Source organism: Electrophorus electricus, chromosome 16 (genome assembly GCF_041902795.1).
Source record: "Electrophorus electricus isolate QZ-2024a chromosome 16, ASM4190279v1, whole genome shotgun sequence".
NCBI classification, from domain to species: domain Eukaryota; kingdom Metazoa; phylum Chordata; class Actinopteri; order Gymnotiformes; family Gymnotidae; genus Electrophorus; species Electrophorus electricus.
Window position 1 is genome coordinate 5,292,501 of NC_137512.1, and position 17,500 is coordinate 5,310,000.

The 17,500-nt window shown below is 43.1% G+C and overlaps 1 protein-coding gene across 12 annotated transcripts in view; it reads right to left on the reverse strand.

Moving 5' to 3' along the window:
* Positions 1-17,500, reverse strand: part of gria2b (glutamate receptor, ionotropic, AMPA 2b) — a 34,084-nt gene that overhangs the window by 5,740 nt on the left and 10,844 nt on the right. For 11 of the 12 annotated variants that reach the window (XR_014117527.1, XR_014117530.1, XR_014117529.1 and 8 more), the window contains exons 3-13: positions 13,314-13,553; positions 6,518-6,714; positions 5,048-5,101; positions 4,633-4,791; positions 3,938-4,105; positions 3,207-3,311; positions 2,944-3,051; positions 2,388-2,594; positions 1,800-2,167; positions 626-824; positions 1-177 (exon numbers count right to left, since the gene is read on the reverse strand). The exon at positions 1-177 is cut by the window's left edge and continues 71 nt beyond it. Coding sequence is in view for 8 of the 12 variants with exons in the window: in XM_027018184.2 (XP_026873985.1) it covers positions 1-177; positions 626-824; positions 1,800-2,167; positions 2,388-2,594; positions 2,944-3,051; positions 3,207-3,311; positions 3,938-4,105; positions 4,633-4,791; positions 5,048-5,101; positions 6,518-6,714; positions 13,314-13,553 (1,982 nt within the window). In the remaining 4 variants the exon portion in view is untranslated. The remainder of the gene's footprint in view (positions 178-625; positions 825-1,799; positions 2,168-2,387; positions 2,595-2,943; positions 3,052-3,206; positions 3,312-3,937; positions 4,106-4,632; positions 4,792-5,047; positions 5,102-6,517; positions 6,715-13,313; positions 13,554-17,500) is intronic. The other variant, XM_081698892.1, reaches the window with a different exon arrangement.

Below are 17,500 nucleotides of genomic sequence, written 5' to 3' on the forward strand. Positions count from 1 at the left end.
GTCACAGGGCTTGCGCTGCTCGATGTACTCGTTCATGGTGGACTCCAGCAGGTAGGCATACTTTCCCTTCGACTTGCGCACACGCAGCACGCCCTCCGCCGTCGTCTTGACGAACACAGACGGCTCCGCACTCCGCATGTACGTCCACATTTTGTCAAAGAGGGCGATTTTAGAGCGCTGAAGGGAAACGTGGAGATGGGAGAGAATGTCTACAGACGTGTCGTAATTGAAGCACGGTACACGGTCGCTTTAAGTGCAGTGTACAATGGAAGGCTATTTTTAGCTCTCCAGACCATGCTGTTTCACTGTAATTCCACTCTGCGTTCAGCGCACACAATCGTGGATGCTGGCCCTAATACATGCCCATGAAAAGTTAACAGAAGTTAACTGTCAGAAGTGCATATCAGAAGGCACTTATAGCTTTCTCATCAGTCCCATTCTTAAGCCTCACAAACAGTGATAGCTCTTATAAAACTAATAAAATATTATATTTTAGTTTTACTTTCTATTGATTTTTTTTGTAGCACCTAGAGGGCTGAACTAGTGTTTCTGTGCTCGAGCTGCTGTGCATTTGGCATTTCGTACATCAAACAGAGAGTTTTATGATTCAGAAACCCTCTCCTACCCTGAAAAACTCTTTGGTTGAGCCGGAGTCTAATGTTCCGTAAGCAATCTCTGTTTGCTTGGCCAGGTCCTCTGCACTCTCGATGGGCGACACCATCCTCTCCACTGTGAGAAAGGCAGCCAGGTTCGCCGTGTAGGACGAGATGATGATGAGGGTGAAGAACCACCACACTCCGCCAACTATGCGCCCGGAGAGAGACCTGGACATATATTAACCATCAAGCTTACTCCAGAGACATGTGCCATTAGGAACAGTTCATCCAATTCTCATTTACTGCTGGTCTCACACTATCAAAAGGACAGGAACACTCAAAAATGATTCGATCTGGTGTACATTTACTATGCAAAGACTCTGAATTTGTAATACACTTGATGACATTTAATATATTCCCGGAACAGTATCCTGATGCACACAGAGGATATGCCACAGTATAATTGTGGCATATCCACAATAAAAGACACAATCAATGATTTAACCATGCCCTTAAACCAAGGAACTGTTGAGAAGACAGAAAAATGTATTCATAGCATTAATGTATTCAGAACAAAAACTGGTCAAGGCCCCTGCTTCATGCAATTGTGTTTTGCCTATCTGAATTCTGACAAGGATTTAATGAGCTTTTTAACCAAATCAAATAATAATTTTCCTTGTAAATTTATAATGCTTCTAACTTTTCCATTATAGAAGAGCAACTTAATCCTGCAGCTTTTGCTTTGAGCAGTGGGCAATGGTCTCTGACCACTGAACAATATTATAATAATGAACAGCTTTGCAGTGATTGCCTGTGTGATTGTCTCTCTTTATAGCACTTAGACAACATGGCACAGAGAACCCATTTGAAATCCAAATAGCACTCTCAGAAACTCATCAAGCTCTCCCTCAAATTATTATTAAATTATTGTATTACTTATGGACCTTTTCAGACCTTCTATAATGCAACCTTGGATAAAAAAAGGATTCTATTCTGTTTTGTTGATTTGAATACAGAAACTTCCTGTTGCTAGTCTGTTAAATGTGCACTGCAGAGGATGAAAGCATTTTTAAAAGTCTATGCCAGGGCAAAAACACAATGGAAACGAATGGATCAGAAACACAATGAAAACGAACGGGCCAGAAACAGAATGGAAATGAATGAATCAGAAACACAATGGAAACGATGGACCAGGGCACGAACCTTGGTGATATATCGCAGCCTTGTCTCATAAAGGCTCCGAGAGAGAACCACAGGCTGTTGAATATCCCAAACTCGTTGGTCGACTCATTGGTCTGGATCTGGCCATCTTCATACTCCTCTGTGTGCCACTCGTAAGGGCTGAAGCGGCTGACCAGGAATAGCACCACGCTCACGCCGATGTAGGCGAACACGATGCACATCCAGATCTCGTAGGCCAGCGGGTCCAGGAAGGAGAACACGCCCGGCTTGGACTTCTGGGGCTTCTTGATCATGATGGAGATGCCCAGGCTCATGAAGGGCTTGGAGAAGTCGATCACCTCTTCTCGGACCAAAGTGATGGTCAGTGGAGCCACAGCAATATCAGCTTTCTGCAATGAGCGAAAGGATTCAATACCCGAGCCGTTGTTCGCAGTAGAATGTCTACTGATCGCAGAAAATGCAAGTTGTTACTGTGTGTCGTGCAAATTTCCCCAAACCATTGTTTTCTTTTTAGACAATTAGATAAATGGATGCTTTGAATGTACGAATAGCCTTCATTAATTATGCGAAACCCATCCACTGTCGCACATTAGCATGTCTCTCACGTACCCCGTAAACTAATTCTCCGACCATTCCGTTCCAAATCTTCGTCTCTGCATCCCTAGCACCATATTTGCCATCCCCCACTATTTTCAGGCGATATTTGAAGCCACAGTGTTTGGCAATTTCAGCCGCCAGATCGACACAATAGCCCTCGTATCTCTCATTATCCAGAAAGAGGTCAGCATTCTTCTTCAGCATCACATACGGTGCTTCCTAAAACAGATCGCACACTTCAGATTACATACGACCATACACTCTTCAGAGTGTACTCTACAATGCGCATTTCAGAATCTGTACTACAATGTACACTTCAGAGCGCACACTATAATTCACCCATTTCAGAGTAAAAGCTTCTTTAAAATGTGCAATTTATAAAAGTATCATGCTGAACAAGGCAGATACACCAGACTGAAGGCTTTACAGAAAAAGTCTGTAATATTTTACTAGGATCTGCTACATAGTCAATATAGAACCCTTGCTTGCCTGGTATGCAAGACTTTATAGCAAGACTTTATCCTTATTCTGTATCACTGCTAACTAGATATCTTCTTGAAGTACTCACCAGAATAGTTGTCACTATCACAGTCTTGTTCTCCAGACCCGTTGTTTCATTAGTGAAGAGGTCTGATTTTGTAACTGCCATCTTATCGACTTCATTCCAGTAGCCAATCTGCAGAGAGAGAACAGGTTTGGGACTAACAAGGACTTCAATGCAATGAGGGCCTTTGAAAATTATGAATTTCAGAAGCTCCATTCTGTTCAGTAAACAGGGTTTACTGCCTGTGCAAATGAAGCCATGGACACTTTTCTAGATGTGAATTGTACCTTAACGGGGCCGCTGTTTTTAAGCTCCATCACATGCACCGTGTAATTCACTCTCCTCCCATACTGGTCGAACTGAATGTTGCCAGTCAAACCTTCGACTTGAACCTGCACACAGAAGCAGGAGATCGACAGCAAAGCCATCGGACATATCCAAGTCCTCACCTGTCTGGTTCGGAGACATTTTACCTGGAATGCACACCTTAAACTAGCTAGTGCCCCTTCCCTCATTCCCCAACGTCTACCTGAGTTTTCTTTTGTTTTGTTTTTTTTTTTGGGGGGGGGGGGGGTGCCAATTCAATCTCGCACAGTCTATATTAGATAAGTGACAGGCAAAAATGTCAAAATAATACCATATTTTTTATTATTTTATTATCAATAGTATTTGACACTATCATGACAGTTTGTAGATTAATTTGTGTAATAAGCATTGTATTGCTAATGGCCCAAGGTCTGTGCAACCCAAGCACCCACTGAAATTAAGAGTTAAGGGACCCCCCCTCCCCCAGACATACACATACTGAATAATGCCCTGATAAAAATCTTAGTAAACCAGTGAGAGCAAAGCTCCTCCGTAAAACCCCGCCCCGCCGGGTAAAACCCCGCCCCTCCACGTAAAACCCTGCCCCTCCTGGCCTCCACTGCAGAGCTGCAGCTCAGAATCAGCCTGCTTAATCAGGGGTTCATTAAGCCCAGTGTGTCTTGTGGGGAGTGTCAGAGCAGCTGTGTTTCACCTGTTTGAGAGCGCGCTCGATTTCCACGCCCTGCGCCCATGGAACGGCGGGATTGGCCAGGCAGTCGCCGTTGTTGGCCCTGCGGGAGATGTCAATCCGCTGCTTGTGCAGGTTCTGGAATGCCTTGGTCATCACCTGCACAGCGTCGTAGGTCAGCGCCGAGGTATACTGCACACCGAGAGAGAACGGAGGGATTACTGATCACTTCTGTTTGAGATGTTTTTGATGAATGACTCTTTATGTTTGGAGTAATAAACATTACTGATCATTTCTGATTGAGATATTTTTGATTAATGACTCCTTAAGTTTGGAGTATTAGACATTATCGATCACTTCTGCTTAATGCTTCTTTTGTTTGGGATATAAGTGATTAGTAATAATAGTTGGGGCATTAATATTAGGGGAAGCCCCATGTCTGAGTTAAGAGAGCTAGCTATCTTAGCTCAGTCCAGGTTTTGGGGACTACCACCCCAAAATTTTTTTTTCTGTCCCAACAATTCATCCACCTGAAGCAGATAGCCAAGATCTCTAGAGCTCTTCATTTCCTGGCCAAGGTGTGTTGGAAGCTCTACTGGAGCAAATATGTAAACCTGACGGGGGTCACTGAAGACTCGAGAACCTCTTTTTCACAGATACACACAACCAGACAAACCAGACAGATTTCATTAGGGGACCAGGTGAAACAGAGCTCTCACCCTTATCTTGCTGTCAGCTCCAGGGTACTCCTTCTCCTCAAGCGCTTCCCACCGCTGGTCAAATTTAGCCACCAGAGCATCTTCAAAATCCACAATCTGGAAGCCTGACACGTTGGCTCCCCCGTACTGGATTTTAGACAGGTCACCATCCACAAAGCCCTGAAACAGCAGAACTGCAGTCACATCCACCCCCACCCACAGGACAATCGGGTCCACCCTCGTGCCCACCTCCTGCACCCACACTTCCTCTGCGCTCGGTGCCAGAAGGGGTCACCCCATAGGCTGTCCTGCTTTGTGTGTTTTGATCTCACTACCATCAACCCCAACATTTTGGGCTTATACCATTGTTTGGGTAGCCTTATATGTGTACAGTTCGGTTCAAATCAACTTCTAGGATAAGTACCCAGTCACTTACCAGGTTGGCTATGATGTAGTGATATCCTTTCACGTGCCTTCCGATAGTGATGATCTGGAGGGAAAAAAAATCAGGCGATGAAATACTGCACCAAACAATTTATGACAAAGAGACGAGTTTGACATTGATTTCAAAATCAGACAAAACTGCTGTAAGGAAACTCCATACTATCAAGGAAATGGTGGTGTTTGCACATCTCTGCTTTAAATACTTCCTCCTTTTGTTTCTAATGGCTCTATTTCTCTATTTCTAACATTTCAATCGTGACAAATGTTAATGGTGAAACCTTCCAACTTACACTGTAAAAAATTGACCAATGTTATGTTGTTTGTGACTGTACACAGAAACCGTGTGTGTGTGTGTGTGTGTGTGTGTGTGTGTGTGTGTGTGTGTGTGTGTGTGTGTGTGTGTGTGTGTACGTGCGTTGCACGCTGGATGAATCTACTGTTGGGATGAGCAGCATTGATTCCGGCATTGGGTTAAACACACTTCAGCAAGGCTTAAACACAAATCGATTCCTGTCCCCCACCCCGAGGGTTCCGGGGCTCAGAATAAATAACCCATTTCATAAAGAATTCAGCACAGGTTCTTCTCCAGGCTTTCGGACCTGCCTAATAAGCTTGTCTTCTGGGCATCTGTAATCCAGCTGCTCCTTCACCAGATACCAACATCAAGAGCAACCGTAAGCAGCTGCTTAAAACAAGCCCATTTCCAAAGCAGTTAAATGGCCTGACACACATTACCTTCCTAATCACATCAAAGAGCTTCATATGCAGATGACCTGCTGCATACGGAAATGATCTGCTGCATACGTAGATGACATGCTGCCATAGTAGATGATATGCTGTATACGTAGTTGACCTGCTGCATACGTAGATGACGTACTGCATACGTAGATGACCTGCTGCATACATAGATGACATGCTGCCATAGTAGATGATATGCTGTATACGTAGATGACCTGCTGCATACGTAGATGACATGCTGCATACGTAGATGACATGCTGCCATAGTAGATGACCTACTGCATACGTAGATGACGTACTGCATACATAGATGACATGCTGCCATAGTAGATGACATGCTGCATACGTTAGATGACCTGCTGCATACGTAGATGACATGCTGCCATAGTAGATGACCTGCTGCATACGTAGATGACCTGCTGCATACGTAGATGACGTACTGCATACATAGATGACATGCTGCCATAGTAGATGACATGCTGCATACATAGATGACCTGCTGCATACGTAGATGACCTGCTGCATACGTAGATGACAAGCTGCCATAGTAGATGATATGCTGTATACGTAGATGACCTGCTGCATACGTAGATGACATGCTGCATACGTAGATGACCTGCTGCATACGTAGATGACGTACTGCATACATAGATGACATGCTCCACACGCAAATGGCCTGCTGCATGCGTAGATGACACGCTGCATATGCAGATGACCTGCTCACCTGCTCCATGATGTCCTTGACCTTGTCCTGTTCACAGTCCAGGATGACTCTCCTCTCCTTCTTGTTCTCCAGGTCCTGGAAGAGCGAGCGGTACGCCTCGTCCTTGCGCTCGTCCTTCATGTTGCCCACATTAATGGCAGTCACCTGCCACTTCCTCTCCGCTGCCGTGTCCAGTACCACCTGCAGGGTGGTCAACCCTGAGCGCCACACACACACACAAGAAACCAACCGAGACTTTCTGTGAGATGCAGAAGAAACACACTGTTCCACATCGCGTCGGTGAGGTCTTACAGAAAAAACAAAGCCTATTTAACAGCGAGATGCTAATACAGAAGTGAAGTCTGTGAAATACTTTATTTGGAAATAGGCATATAGATGTCATTTTAGCATGTTGTTGACGGACTGCTCCTTTGTTAGTGGCATTTCTGTAAAGAGCTTTTTGTTGTTTTTCTCAGTGGTTTTCTCAATATTTTGTAAACGCTAGTTTGAAAGGGGTTTTTTCCCCACAATTCACATGCCGTGACCTGTTTCTTCTGCATGATTGATTTGACTCAGAAAATAAGAGCCTGAAATTGTCATTTTATGTTCTATCATTTAAAGATAAGAGTGAATGACTGTGGTAATCGATTTAGCATGACAAGACAATAACATATACATCAGAAAGGGATTTTGGCTAAATCAAGTGTATGTTGGGCCAAGTGAAAGTATGAGTGTGTGGGTGTGTGTGCGTGTGCATCTGCGTGTGTATGTGTGTATGTGTGTATATGTGCATGTGTGTAACAGAGAGAGAGTGCACATGAAGAGCAGTCTGCCAGTGCAGAGTTGCCTTGACACACTGGGACTAAATGTGGGTTTTATTTGCTTTCAAATGGAAACTCAAATGGAAACAGCTTTTTGCTCAAGTATAACATTCAAAACCTCATTAGAAAGGTCCATTACCTCCGAGTCAAATATAATGATTATTTTCTCTGAGGCAAATGGGACTTTACAATTTACATTCATTATCACTTGAGAACAATCCAGAATTATTTAAGAATTTTTAAAAAGTGTGCCAAGGGGCTGACACCTGATCTTTAATGCTTTTGCACAGCCTTGCATGAGGTAAAATAACCCTGAGAGCCTCAATTCTCCAATGTCCATCATGGCAGTCTTGCTATAATTGCTTGTTATAATTGATCATGAACCCCCCAAACATCCTCTACTTTGACTGTAGTGGTTGACTATAGTTGAAAAAGTTACAAGCTACGTATGTTGAAACAGGAACAGTATCTTGGAATATACCAACACCTCATTGCCATATGTACCTTTATTAAATGGACGGCCATCATAGGAAGATGTGTCTATATTTTGTGATTTGGCTCAACTTTGAGTTTAGATCCCAACCCACAACTTCAAGCGGTTTAGACCACCTTTAGACTGGAAATCCCTGCTGTACATTTTGATAGATTAAGTCAGACATCTTTACAAGGGTATTAAGACATAATATAGGCGGAATTAATGAATCTGTATGGGGTGGGGGGGGGGACAGAAGGGAGAAGGAGAGGGGGATACAGAGACAGAGGGAGACATACAGAGAAAGGGAGACATACAGAGAAAGGGAGACATACAGAGAGAGGGAGACATACAGAGGGAGGGAGACATACAGAGGAAGGGAGACATACAGAGGAAGGGAGACATACAGAGGAAGGGAGACATACAGAGAGGGAGAAAAATACAGAGAGGGAGACATACAAACAGAGGAGAGATACACAAAGAAAGAGAAATGCAGAAAGAGAGGCACAGATACAGAAAGACAAGGAAAGACACAGGGAGAGAGGGAGAAACAGATGGAGGGAGAGAAATACAGAGCGAGGGATAGATACAGCAGGAGATGGAGGCATTCTTCTGTCCATAGAGCAGAGGTACGAGATTATTCCAAGCGGTAAGAGCAAGCTGAGACAAAGAGAGCTATAAAGTGAGATTCCAGTTATTATCATAACCACATGAGAATAAGTGGAGAACACACCCCGGCGGTCCAGACCCCTTTATTATGTCTCATTTTTCACTTTACACTTTTATGGATGTTTAACTTCAGGGCAATAGGAATTATTCTTTCGAGCTTGCTAATGAAGGCCAGTGCCAGTTTGGTGGCAGTCTGTTTCTTTATGGACCAGACAGCAGGCTTTAGTATCGTTCATCCATCACATTGCATAATCTCATCATCTATTTAAACCACACAGCTGCGCCTGGGAGATTCATCAGAGGCGTGAAGCAGAATTCCGACAGAGAGGCTTACGAATGGGAGCGGGTGCCACCACAAGCCGTTAGTCCTGCATGTGACTGCTCGAAAAGTGACGAGATAGACCACAATGAGGTGCAATTAGCAACCGTCCGCTTCTGAGATTAGCAACCAACCACTTGTGAGATTGCCAACCATCCACTCGTGAGATTGCCAACCATCCACTCGTGAGATTACCCACTGATGGCTTGTGAGATTAGCAGTCATCCTCTTGTACCACTGCATGTTTCCAGTGCAGGTAGAAAAGGTACAGGACAATGCTACCTGCCTTTAATTCCAGTTAAAGACCCACTGCACCACTTGTAAGCGGATTACTTACTCTGGCCCCAGAGGGCAGCAACACAGTTCGAAGGCAATTTACCCCAGAAACAAAGTGACACGCATCCCTCAGTCCAGCCAACATTATGAGAGGTACTCTCAAAAACTGCTTTCTCTACTGGTTAGATGATGTAATATATACGCTTGTCTCTGGTGACATCAGAACACCGCTTTAACTGAAAATGCTGTAATATATTAATATACAACCGAGCTGCTTCTAATACCAAGTGAGTATTTAAAGTTACAAAAGGGAATTCATCTACTAACAGCCCTTACATCAGTTAACCTAATTAATTAAGTTTCACTGCAACGCACTTTCATGAGAGAAGGGGCATCCTCTATGCTTGCTTACTCAGTCTGCCTGTGTTTGATGAATGTATGAACAAATCAGCATGCTGACACCTGCCCTCTTCCTCTGTCTTTCTCTCTCTCTCATTCTCCTTTTACGTTTTTTCTCTCTCTTTTAGGTCCATTCCTAGAATACAGTATGTATTCTACAGTATGTATATACTGCTGTATCTCACCTGATAGAAAAGGTAAAGCCAGCGACACCAAGATTCTGGGTTTGTGAACATACTGTCATCCTTTAAATATTATAAATACATTTAATTTGCTCTGGATAAGAGCATCTGCCAAATGCTCTAAATGCATGTAACACAGTTGATTTTTATCAGGACAGCAGACTCTATCTGACCATATTCAAATCTCTCCTGGTGAAATATGCAAATTATCAGGCACCTATCAGACATTCTCAGGAGACTGATTACATGAAGACAATTAAATTTCAAAAAATATAATACAATGCAAATCTAATTTAATCATAGACAAAAAGATACAGAAACACACTTCTGTGTACAATGTAAACCCCTCTTCATATAGCAATTGTTTTTAATTCGTCTGTTTATGAGCGTATTTATGACTTATCTGGAAGCATTATTACTCCTTTGATGTGAAATCTACAGCCTAAAGATTCTATGACAAAGCTAGGTGTGGATACTGCACTGATCAGGAGAATGGCCTTTTTCAGTGTTAGATGACTCACTGATGCTTGGGGTCACTTGTCAGATAGAAATACTGTGACCTTTGATTGCCATTGTTTGTACATGGGAAAAGGACATTATGTGACATAATTAGTGAGTTTTTACTGGTTTTATGTTTATTATCTATTACGTATCGACGCCAGTGAGCAGAAGTGGACATCAGCCCAATAAAGATCACAGACACACATACACACAAATGTACACACACACACACACACACACACACACACACACACACAATTAATGATAAAGTATGAACTTGCAGAGGCTTGATTTTGAGGCACCGGTGACACTCATTAAGACACCAGTGTCAACCTTCATAAATGATTATTTAAGACTGAATTCCAGTCTTTAGACAGTAGCATCAACCATCCCGTATCTTTGCCACTTAGCAACCCAGCATTCAGAGCAAGCTAACTACTGAGGGAAAAGGAGAGGAAGAGTGAGAGGGAGGGAGAGAGGGAGAGGAAGGGAAGAAAGACAGAGTGAATGAAAGAGTGAATGAGAAAGTGACCTGTGTCTATGGTACACAAACAAGAACATCCCAGATCAATTGAGCCCTTAGACTGCTGTCAGCTTTAACCCTTAGCTCATTTGTTTACTGTAATCAAGACAGATTTTTCGCAGATTTTTTTCGCTTGCTAATGTAGTTTGCCTCTTTTCTTCCCCATCTCAGAGGGCCCCTTTCTGCCCCACTTTTGACCCAGTTTCTGCCCCACTTTGATCCACTTCTGCCCCACTTTGACCCAGTTCCTCCCTACTTCTGTATTCCCTGAGTGATGAATCTGAGTAAAGGCTCATGATTCACCCTGCTGCACTGCTCACTCACCCTTCTGCTTTTCACCTGTGTCTGTTCACAGTTTAAGGCCGACTAGCTAATAAAGGGAGGATGGATGTAGCATTCAGAAAAACCCTTTATTTAAGTGCTAGGCACACTCAAGGAACTGCATCTCTGGTGCTCCTGGCCCAGGAGTGGCTGTGCAAATCACTCTCTTCTTAAAACCTCAGTAAGAAATGATATCTGATGCCTGGCAGGTCCCTGTGCTGAGAGCTACACTAAAACGTAGTGACAAAGGTATGTGGACAACCTTAATTATTAAGATTGTGTTTCAGCTGTGCCCACTGCTGACTGGTGTATAACATCAAGCAAACAGACATGCAGTCTCCACAGAACACTGTCTGTGGAATGGGTCATACTATGCTCAGTGACTTTGTCATAGGATGTGACCATTGCCACAGGTCATATTTCTGACATTCCTGCACCAGTCAACTGTAAAGTGGTTTTATTGTGAAATGGAAGTACGTCAGAATGCACAATGCCAAACATCAGTTGGAGTGGTAGAAAGCAAATTGCTACTAGACTCTGGGCCAATGGAAGTGTTCTCTGCAGTGATGGCTCACTATCCAGCTGTCCCTGGATTTGACTGAAGCCAGGAGAATGCGACCTGCTGGAATGCGTAGTGCCAAGTGCAAAGTTTAGTGTGTGTGTATGTGGTGGGGGGGTGTAATGGTCTGGGACTGTTTTTCAGGGTTCGGGTTACATCTCTTTGATCCAGTGAAGGGTAATGTTATACCGCATACAAAGAAAATGTAGACAGTTTTATCAGAGAATGAAACCACAATCAACACTGCGGCAACAGTTTTGGGAAAGTCTTTTCACATGTTCTGACATGACTGTGCCACAATGCACAATGTGAGGTCCATAAAGACATGGTTTGACCTGCACAGAGCCCTGACCTCAACCCTGTTAAACACCTGTGAGACGAACTAGAGTGCAACCCAGGCCTTCTTGTCCAAGAAGTTCATATAGGTGTGATGGTCAGGTGTCGGGTACATATGGTGTATGGAAATCTAGATATCATGACTAATGCAGTCGGTCCCTGGAAAAGACAGATCACAAATAACCCCTCCACAAGCCCATTCCACCTCCAAAAATTTAGAGGTTCTGTGTTTTTGTAGTTTCATGTCCTACACATAGAAAAGTAAAACCAAGTAAAATACAAGAATGTTTACCTTTTAGTTCTGCGGAGTTTAGCGTCTTCCTGTTCCAACAAACTCATTTAAACTATTTATCTAATTAATAAACCTTTAATTATCTGCAAGGTTTGTTTAGAGCAGGACAAGTCTACAGAGGAGATGTTCTCCAGGATGGGAAGTTAATGGAATATTATTTAAAAAGAGTTATGACCGTGATGATATTTGATGTTAACCTTGGTAAATTGTAATGGTTTTAATCAAACTTGTTTAAAAATATCCTTACAAGCTTTTTCATCTTAGTCAGACATTTTATATAATACAAAAATAAAAATAAAAATGCCTACACACTAATTCTCCATTAACTCTCCTAAAAACACTAACCATCCATTACACATGCCACAAAACACTAACCCTCCATTACACATGCCACAAAACACTAACCCTCCATTACACATACCACAAAACACTAACCCTCCATTACACAAACCCCAAAACACTAACCATCCATTACACATGCCACAAAACACTAACCCTCCATTACACATGCCCCAAAACACTAACCCTCCATTACACATGCCCCCAAACACTAACCCTCCATTACACATGCCACAAAACACTAACTCTCTATTACACAAGCCCCAAAAACTAACCCTCCATTACACATGCCACAAAACACTAACCCTCCATTACACATGCCACAAAACACTAACCCTCAATTACACATACCACACAACCCTAACCCTCCATTACAAATGCCCTAAAACACCAACCTTGCATTAAACCTTTCCCAAAACACTAACCCTCATTACAAATGCCCAAAAGAGTAACCTTGCATTAAAACCTCCCCAAAACCCTATCACTCTATTACACATGCCCCAAAACATTTTCCTTCCATTAATCCTCCATTAAACCCTCTAAAAACATTAAACATGCCATTAACTCTCCATTAAACACACCCCAAAACACTAACCTTGCATTGAACCTTCCCCAAAACACTAACCCTCCATTACACATGCATCAACACAATAACCCTCCATTACACATGCCCCAAAACCCTAAACCCTCCACTAAAACCTCCCCAAAGCACTGACCTTCTATTAAACCCTCCCAAAAAAAAACAAAAAACACTAATCCTGCATCAAATCAGTTTTACGACCTCCAGCGACAATCTGGAGGGTCTTACCTCGATCGCTGTCATACAGGTAAGCAAATTTGTCCCACTTGTAGTACTCGATGAGACTGAGGAGGGGTCCTTTAATGTCAGGCCTCATCTGGAGGATGAACTGCTGCATGCTGTCCAGCGGGAAGCTCGGGGTGATGAAGGAGACATGCAGGGTCCCACAGAATGAAGTTATCGTGTTCACCGACTTCTTATCATAGAATCCAAAAATGGCGTAGACTCCTCTGGAGAACTGCGAGCAGACTAGAGAAATGCAGGCCATTAGAATTAATAAGACCTGAAATAAGAGTGGATGTGCCCACAAGACACTCACTGAACAGTCAGTAAAAAATGATCGATTGGTATATAATTATTTATCAGCATGCAACTAAATCATATTCACAGAGCGACAGTCACACATTCGAAGGCTTTACTTCAGTTCTCATTTTCAGGTCTGTCTCATTAGAATTAGCATCAGCCACATGTTGGGTGCGTATCCGTCGGTGACTCAGACCCTTTCCAAGCTGTTGAGTAAGGTCGTCGAGTGGGCAGGGCTCATTCTCAGAGCCCTCGTCATTTCCTTAGCAGCTGCAGCCTTGCTGTGTGAGATATGCTCTGACCTTAGTCATCCACACTCTCTGAAAATTAGGTTGTTTTTTTTTTCCTTCGCAAAGTCAGGAATTCAAAGGTGTCTTGTTAAAATTATTTCAGCACCCATCATTTGGCATCCGTCATGAATTTCCTTCACCTTAATGTCCTTGACTGCTCTTTGGCTTAAATTTTTGTTATAAACTAAACACAACTTTGTCATTCGAAGAGCACATTCAGACCCAGCCCGGGATATTGCAGCCGGACAGCAGATAAGCAGGCGGGTGCTCAGTCTTGCAGAGCGTGCAGGGTGTGGGTGTGATGGGACGCACTGACTAGGTGGAGGACAACAAGATGGTTTGAAATGAGTTGGATGACTCATATGCAAACCCAGGGCCCTGTGGCAGGGACGCTGGAGACCGCATAGCCCTGCAGTCTGCTGTACAGGTTGGATGAGAAATAAGACTGCAGGGCAGTGAAGCGTGTACTCACAATCCACCCGAGGAGGTGCACAGCACAGGGTGATCCTGTACAGTGCAGTGGGGTGTTATGGAACCCCCTGTCTTTCCTTCCACTGGTGGGACTTAGTTCTTCTGCCTCTCTGTTAAACCCTGACTGCTAACATGAGGCATCTCAGTCTTACACAACCTGTGCTTCTCCAGCTCTGTAGTGGTAGGAAATCATACCTACCAAGGCACTGGAAACATTTCAGTCTTTGTATTCAAATGCCAACTGAGATAACCATGAATCTAGATAAACTAAACCACAGTTTGAAACTACAAGTCATCTGGATACATTCTATTCCACTGCCATATATCTGGTAAACCACCATCTTCCTTTGAAAACTTTGAAAACTTCACAGCTGGAAAACTGAACTGTAGCTGAAAAACTGAACCATAGTCACTGCTGAAGCTCCTCACATAGCAACGTGTACATTTTATAAATTATTTTTTGCAAATAAAATGTATATACTACTGTCAAGACTCCATCCTGCCCTGTAGGCTGGTCTGAGCCACACTAAACTTCCCAGAATCCCCAGGAGAGTCTGGTGGACCTCCACACTTAACCATCCCCCAATTCTATAATGATCTGTTTATCCTACCAGGAATATTAATTGTGTGCACAATTTTCCCTGTTGGATTTAGTAGGTTTGTATTTGTGTGTTTCTCTGGCCTTGACCTGGACTGTTTCTGACTCTGTGCCTGATGTTTCTTTGGTTTGGAAATCAAATGGAATTGTTCTGGTTTTCACTTTGGCCTGTTTTTGTTGTTTTTTTAATCAGATTGCCCTTTCATTATTGAAAGCACATGAACTTTTGTCCACAAGTGTCTGGCTGATCTTGATCCGTTACAATTATAAAATGTCTTACGTCTCCCTCACCTTGCATAATTATCCCGAATATTGTTTTGTGTGTGCCAACCACGCCTGATCTTTCTCCAAACCTTGGGGTATTCCATAACTCCATTATGTACAAACTGTAAATTGTTGTGTTTTGTCCTTTTCTTAGTGTATTTATTTCATAGTCATCAGTAATATTACTCCACCCATATCCTTTCAGCACTGTACTCTGCTGAGCAATTTCTTAACAAAGCAGATTCCTATATCTGAATATTATCTTTGAATACAGTGATTCTGATTGCAGTTCAGTTCACGTTTATGGAGCAGGTGAATATAGGGTTAAGAGAGATCAATTAATTCAGTGAGGTCAGCAGAGGTCGGGCAATCTGAGGATTCAGGAGGTCAGATAACCCCTTGGGGTCAGGGGAGCTCAGGTGAGTCATCGAGTGAGTTATGCTGGCAGTAATTAAGCGGTTTGTCTCTGCTGTTGACAAACAATATCTGACTGAAAACAGATGCCTCCTCTAATTCAAGAAATATTATGGACTCATCAAAACAAAAAGCATAATAACATCAATTCTTATCTTCCCAAATACAGAGTCTATCTTGCCCATAACTGCAATTTCTGAGTGTTAGTGTATGTTACCTGAGATCCCAGAACCAGAGTCTGCAACTGAAGTGAGTTTCTGTGAGCAAGATCCATATTCCATACATTGAAAGCCTGGGCAACCTCACATGTACAGCTGGGTACCTCTACCCATATACCTGAGCAACCTCACCTGTACAGCTGGGTACCTCTACCCATATACCTGAGCAACCTCACCTGTACAGCTGGGTACCTCTACCCATATACCTGAGCAACCTCACCTGTACAGCTGGCTACCTCTACCCATATACCTGAGCAACTTCACCTGTACAGCTGGCTACCTCTACCCATATACCTGAGCAACCTCACCTGTACAGCTGTCTACCTCTACCCATATACCTGAGCAACTTCACCTGTACAGCTGGGTACCTCTACCCATATACCTGAGCAACCTCACCTGTACAGCTAGCTACCTCTACCCATATACCTGAGCAACTTCACCTGTACAGCTGGGTACCTCTACCCATATACCTGAGCAACCTCACCTGTACAGCTGGGTACCTCTACCCATATACCTGAGCAACCTCACCTGTACAGCTGGCTACCTCTACCCATATACCTGAGCAACCTCACCTGTACAGCTGGCTACCTCTACCCATATACCTGAGAAACCTCACCTGTACAGCTGGGTACCTCTACCCATATACCTGAGCAACTTCACCTGTACAGCTGGCTACCTCTACCCATATACCTGAGCAACTTCACCTGTACAGCTGGGTACCTCTACCCATATACCTGAGCAACTTCACCTGTACAGCTGGATATCTTCACCTATAAACTAGGCCAGTGCTGGGAAAGGTACTTTTATTTAGATTTATTAAAATGTATTTAACTGCAGATTACAGAATACAGAATACATGTCATTAAATGTGATTTAAATGTAATCAAAGTGAGTAAGATATCTATAATACTTTGGATTACTTACTTGTTTCGGATGATGTAGAAGTAATCCAGATATTTTAAAATACACTACTCACTTCTAATGAGTAATGAGTAAATTAATGGAATATGTTACCACTTACACATAAGGGAATCTTTTCTGTAATCTGTAGTGAAATATATTTTGAAAGTGAGCTTCCCAACACTGGATGTCAGTAACCTCTCCTGGACAGCTGGACCTCAGTAACCTCTCCTGGACAGCTGGACCTCAGTAACCTCTCCTGGACAGCTGGACCTCAGTAACCTCTCCTGGACAGCTGAACCTCAGTAACCTCTCCTGGACAGATGTGTATATGTGGTGATTATTATAACAGTTACTCTAACCTGAGTCTGCTCTCACAATCGTATTAATCAGAATCAACTTCTCAACATTTCATGTCATGCCAATTTATTCTGATATGCCATTCTCTTTCTACAAACCATGTACCATGATGAGTCAGAAAAAGAATATGAATTCAAACATATGTTTGTATGATTGGCCAAGCACAAGTTCACAAAGTTCACAGAGGCAATCTCTCTCTGTGCAGCTGAAGTATGTCTCACTGAAATGTTTAATTAACAGCGAAACACAACGACATTTACCGAGAAGCAGAAATGGGAAGGAGATGGGTGGGAGAAGCCATTAAGGACTGTGCTTCATATGACTGCCTTCCAATGACACAGGGACATTAGCATGCCAGAAGAGGACTGCAGACTGGAG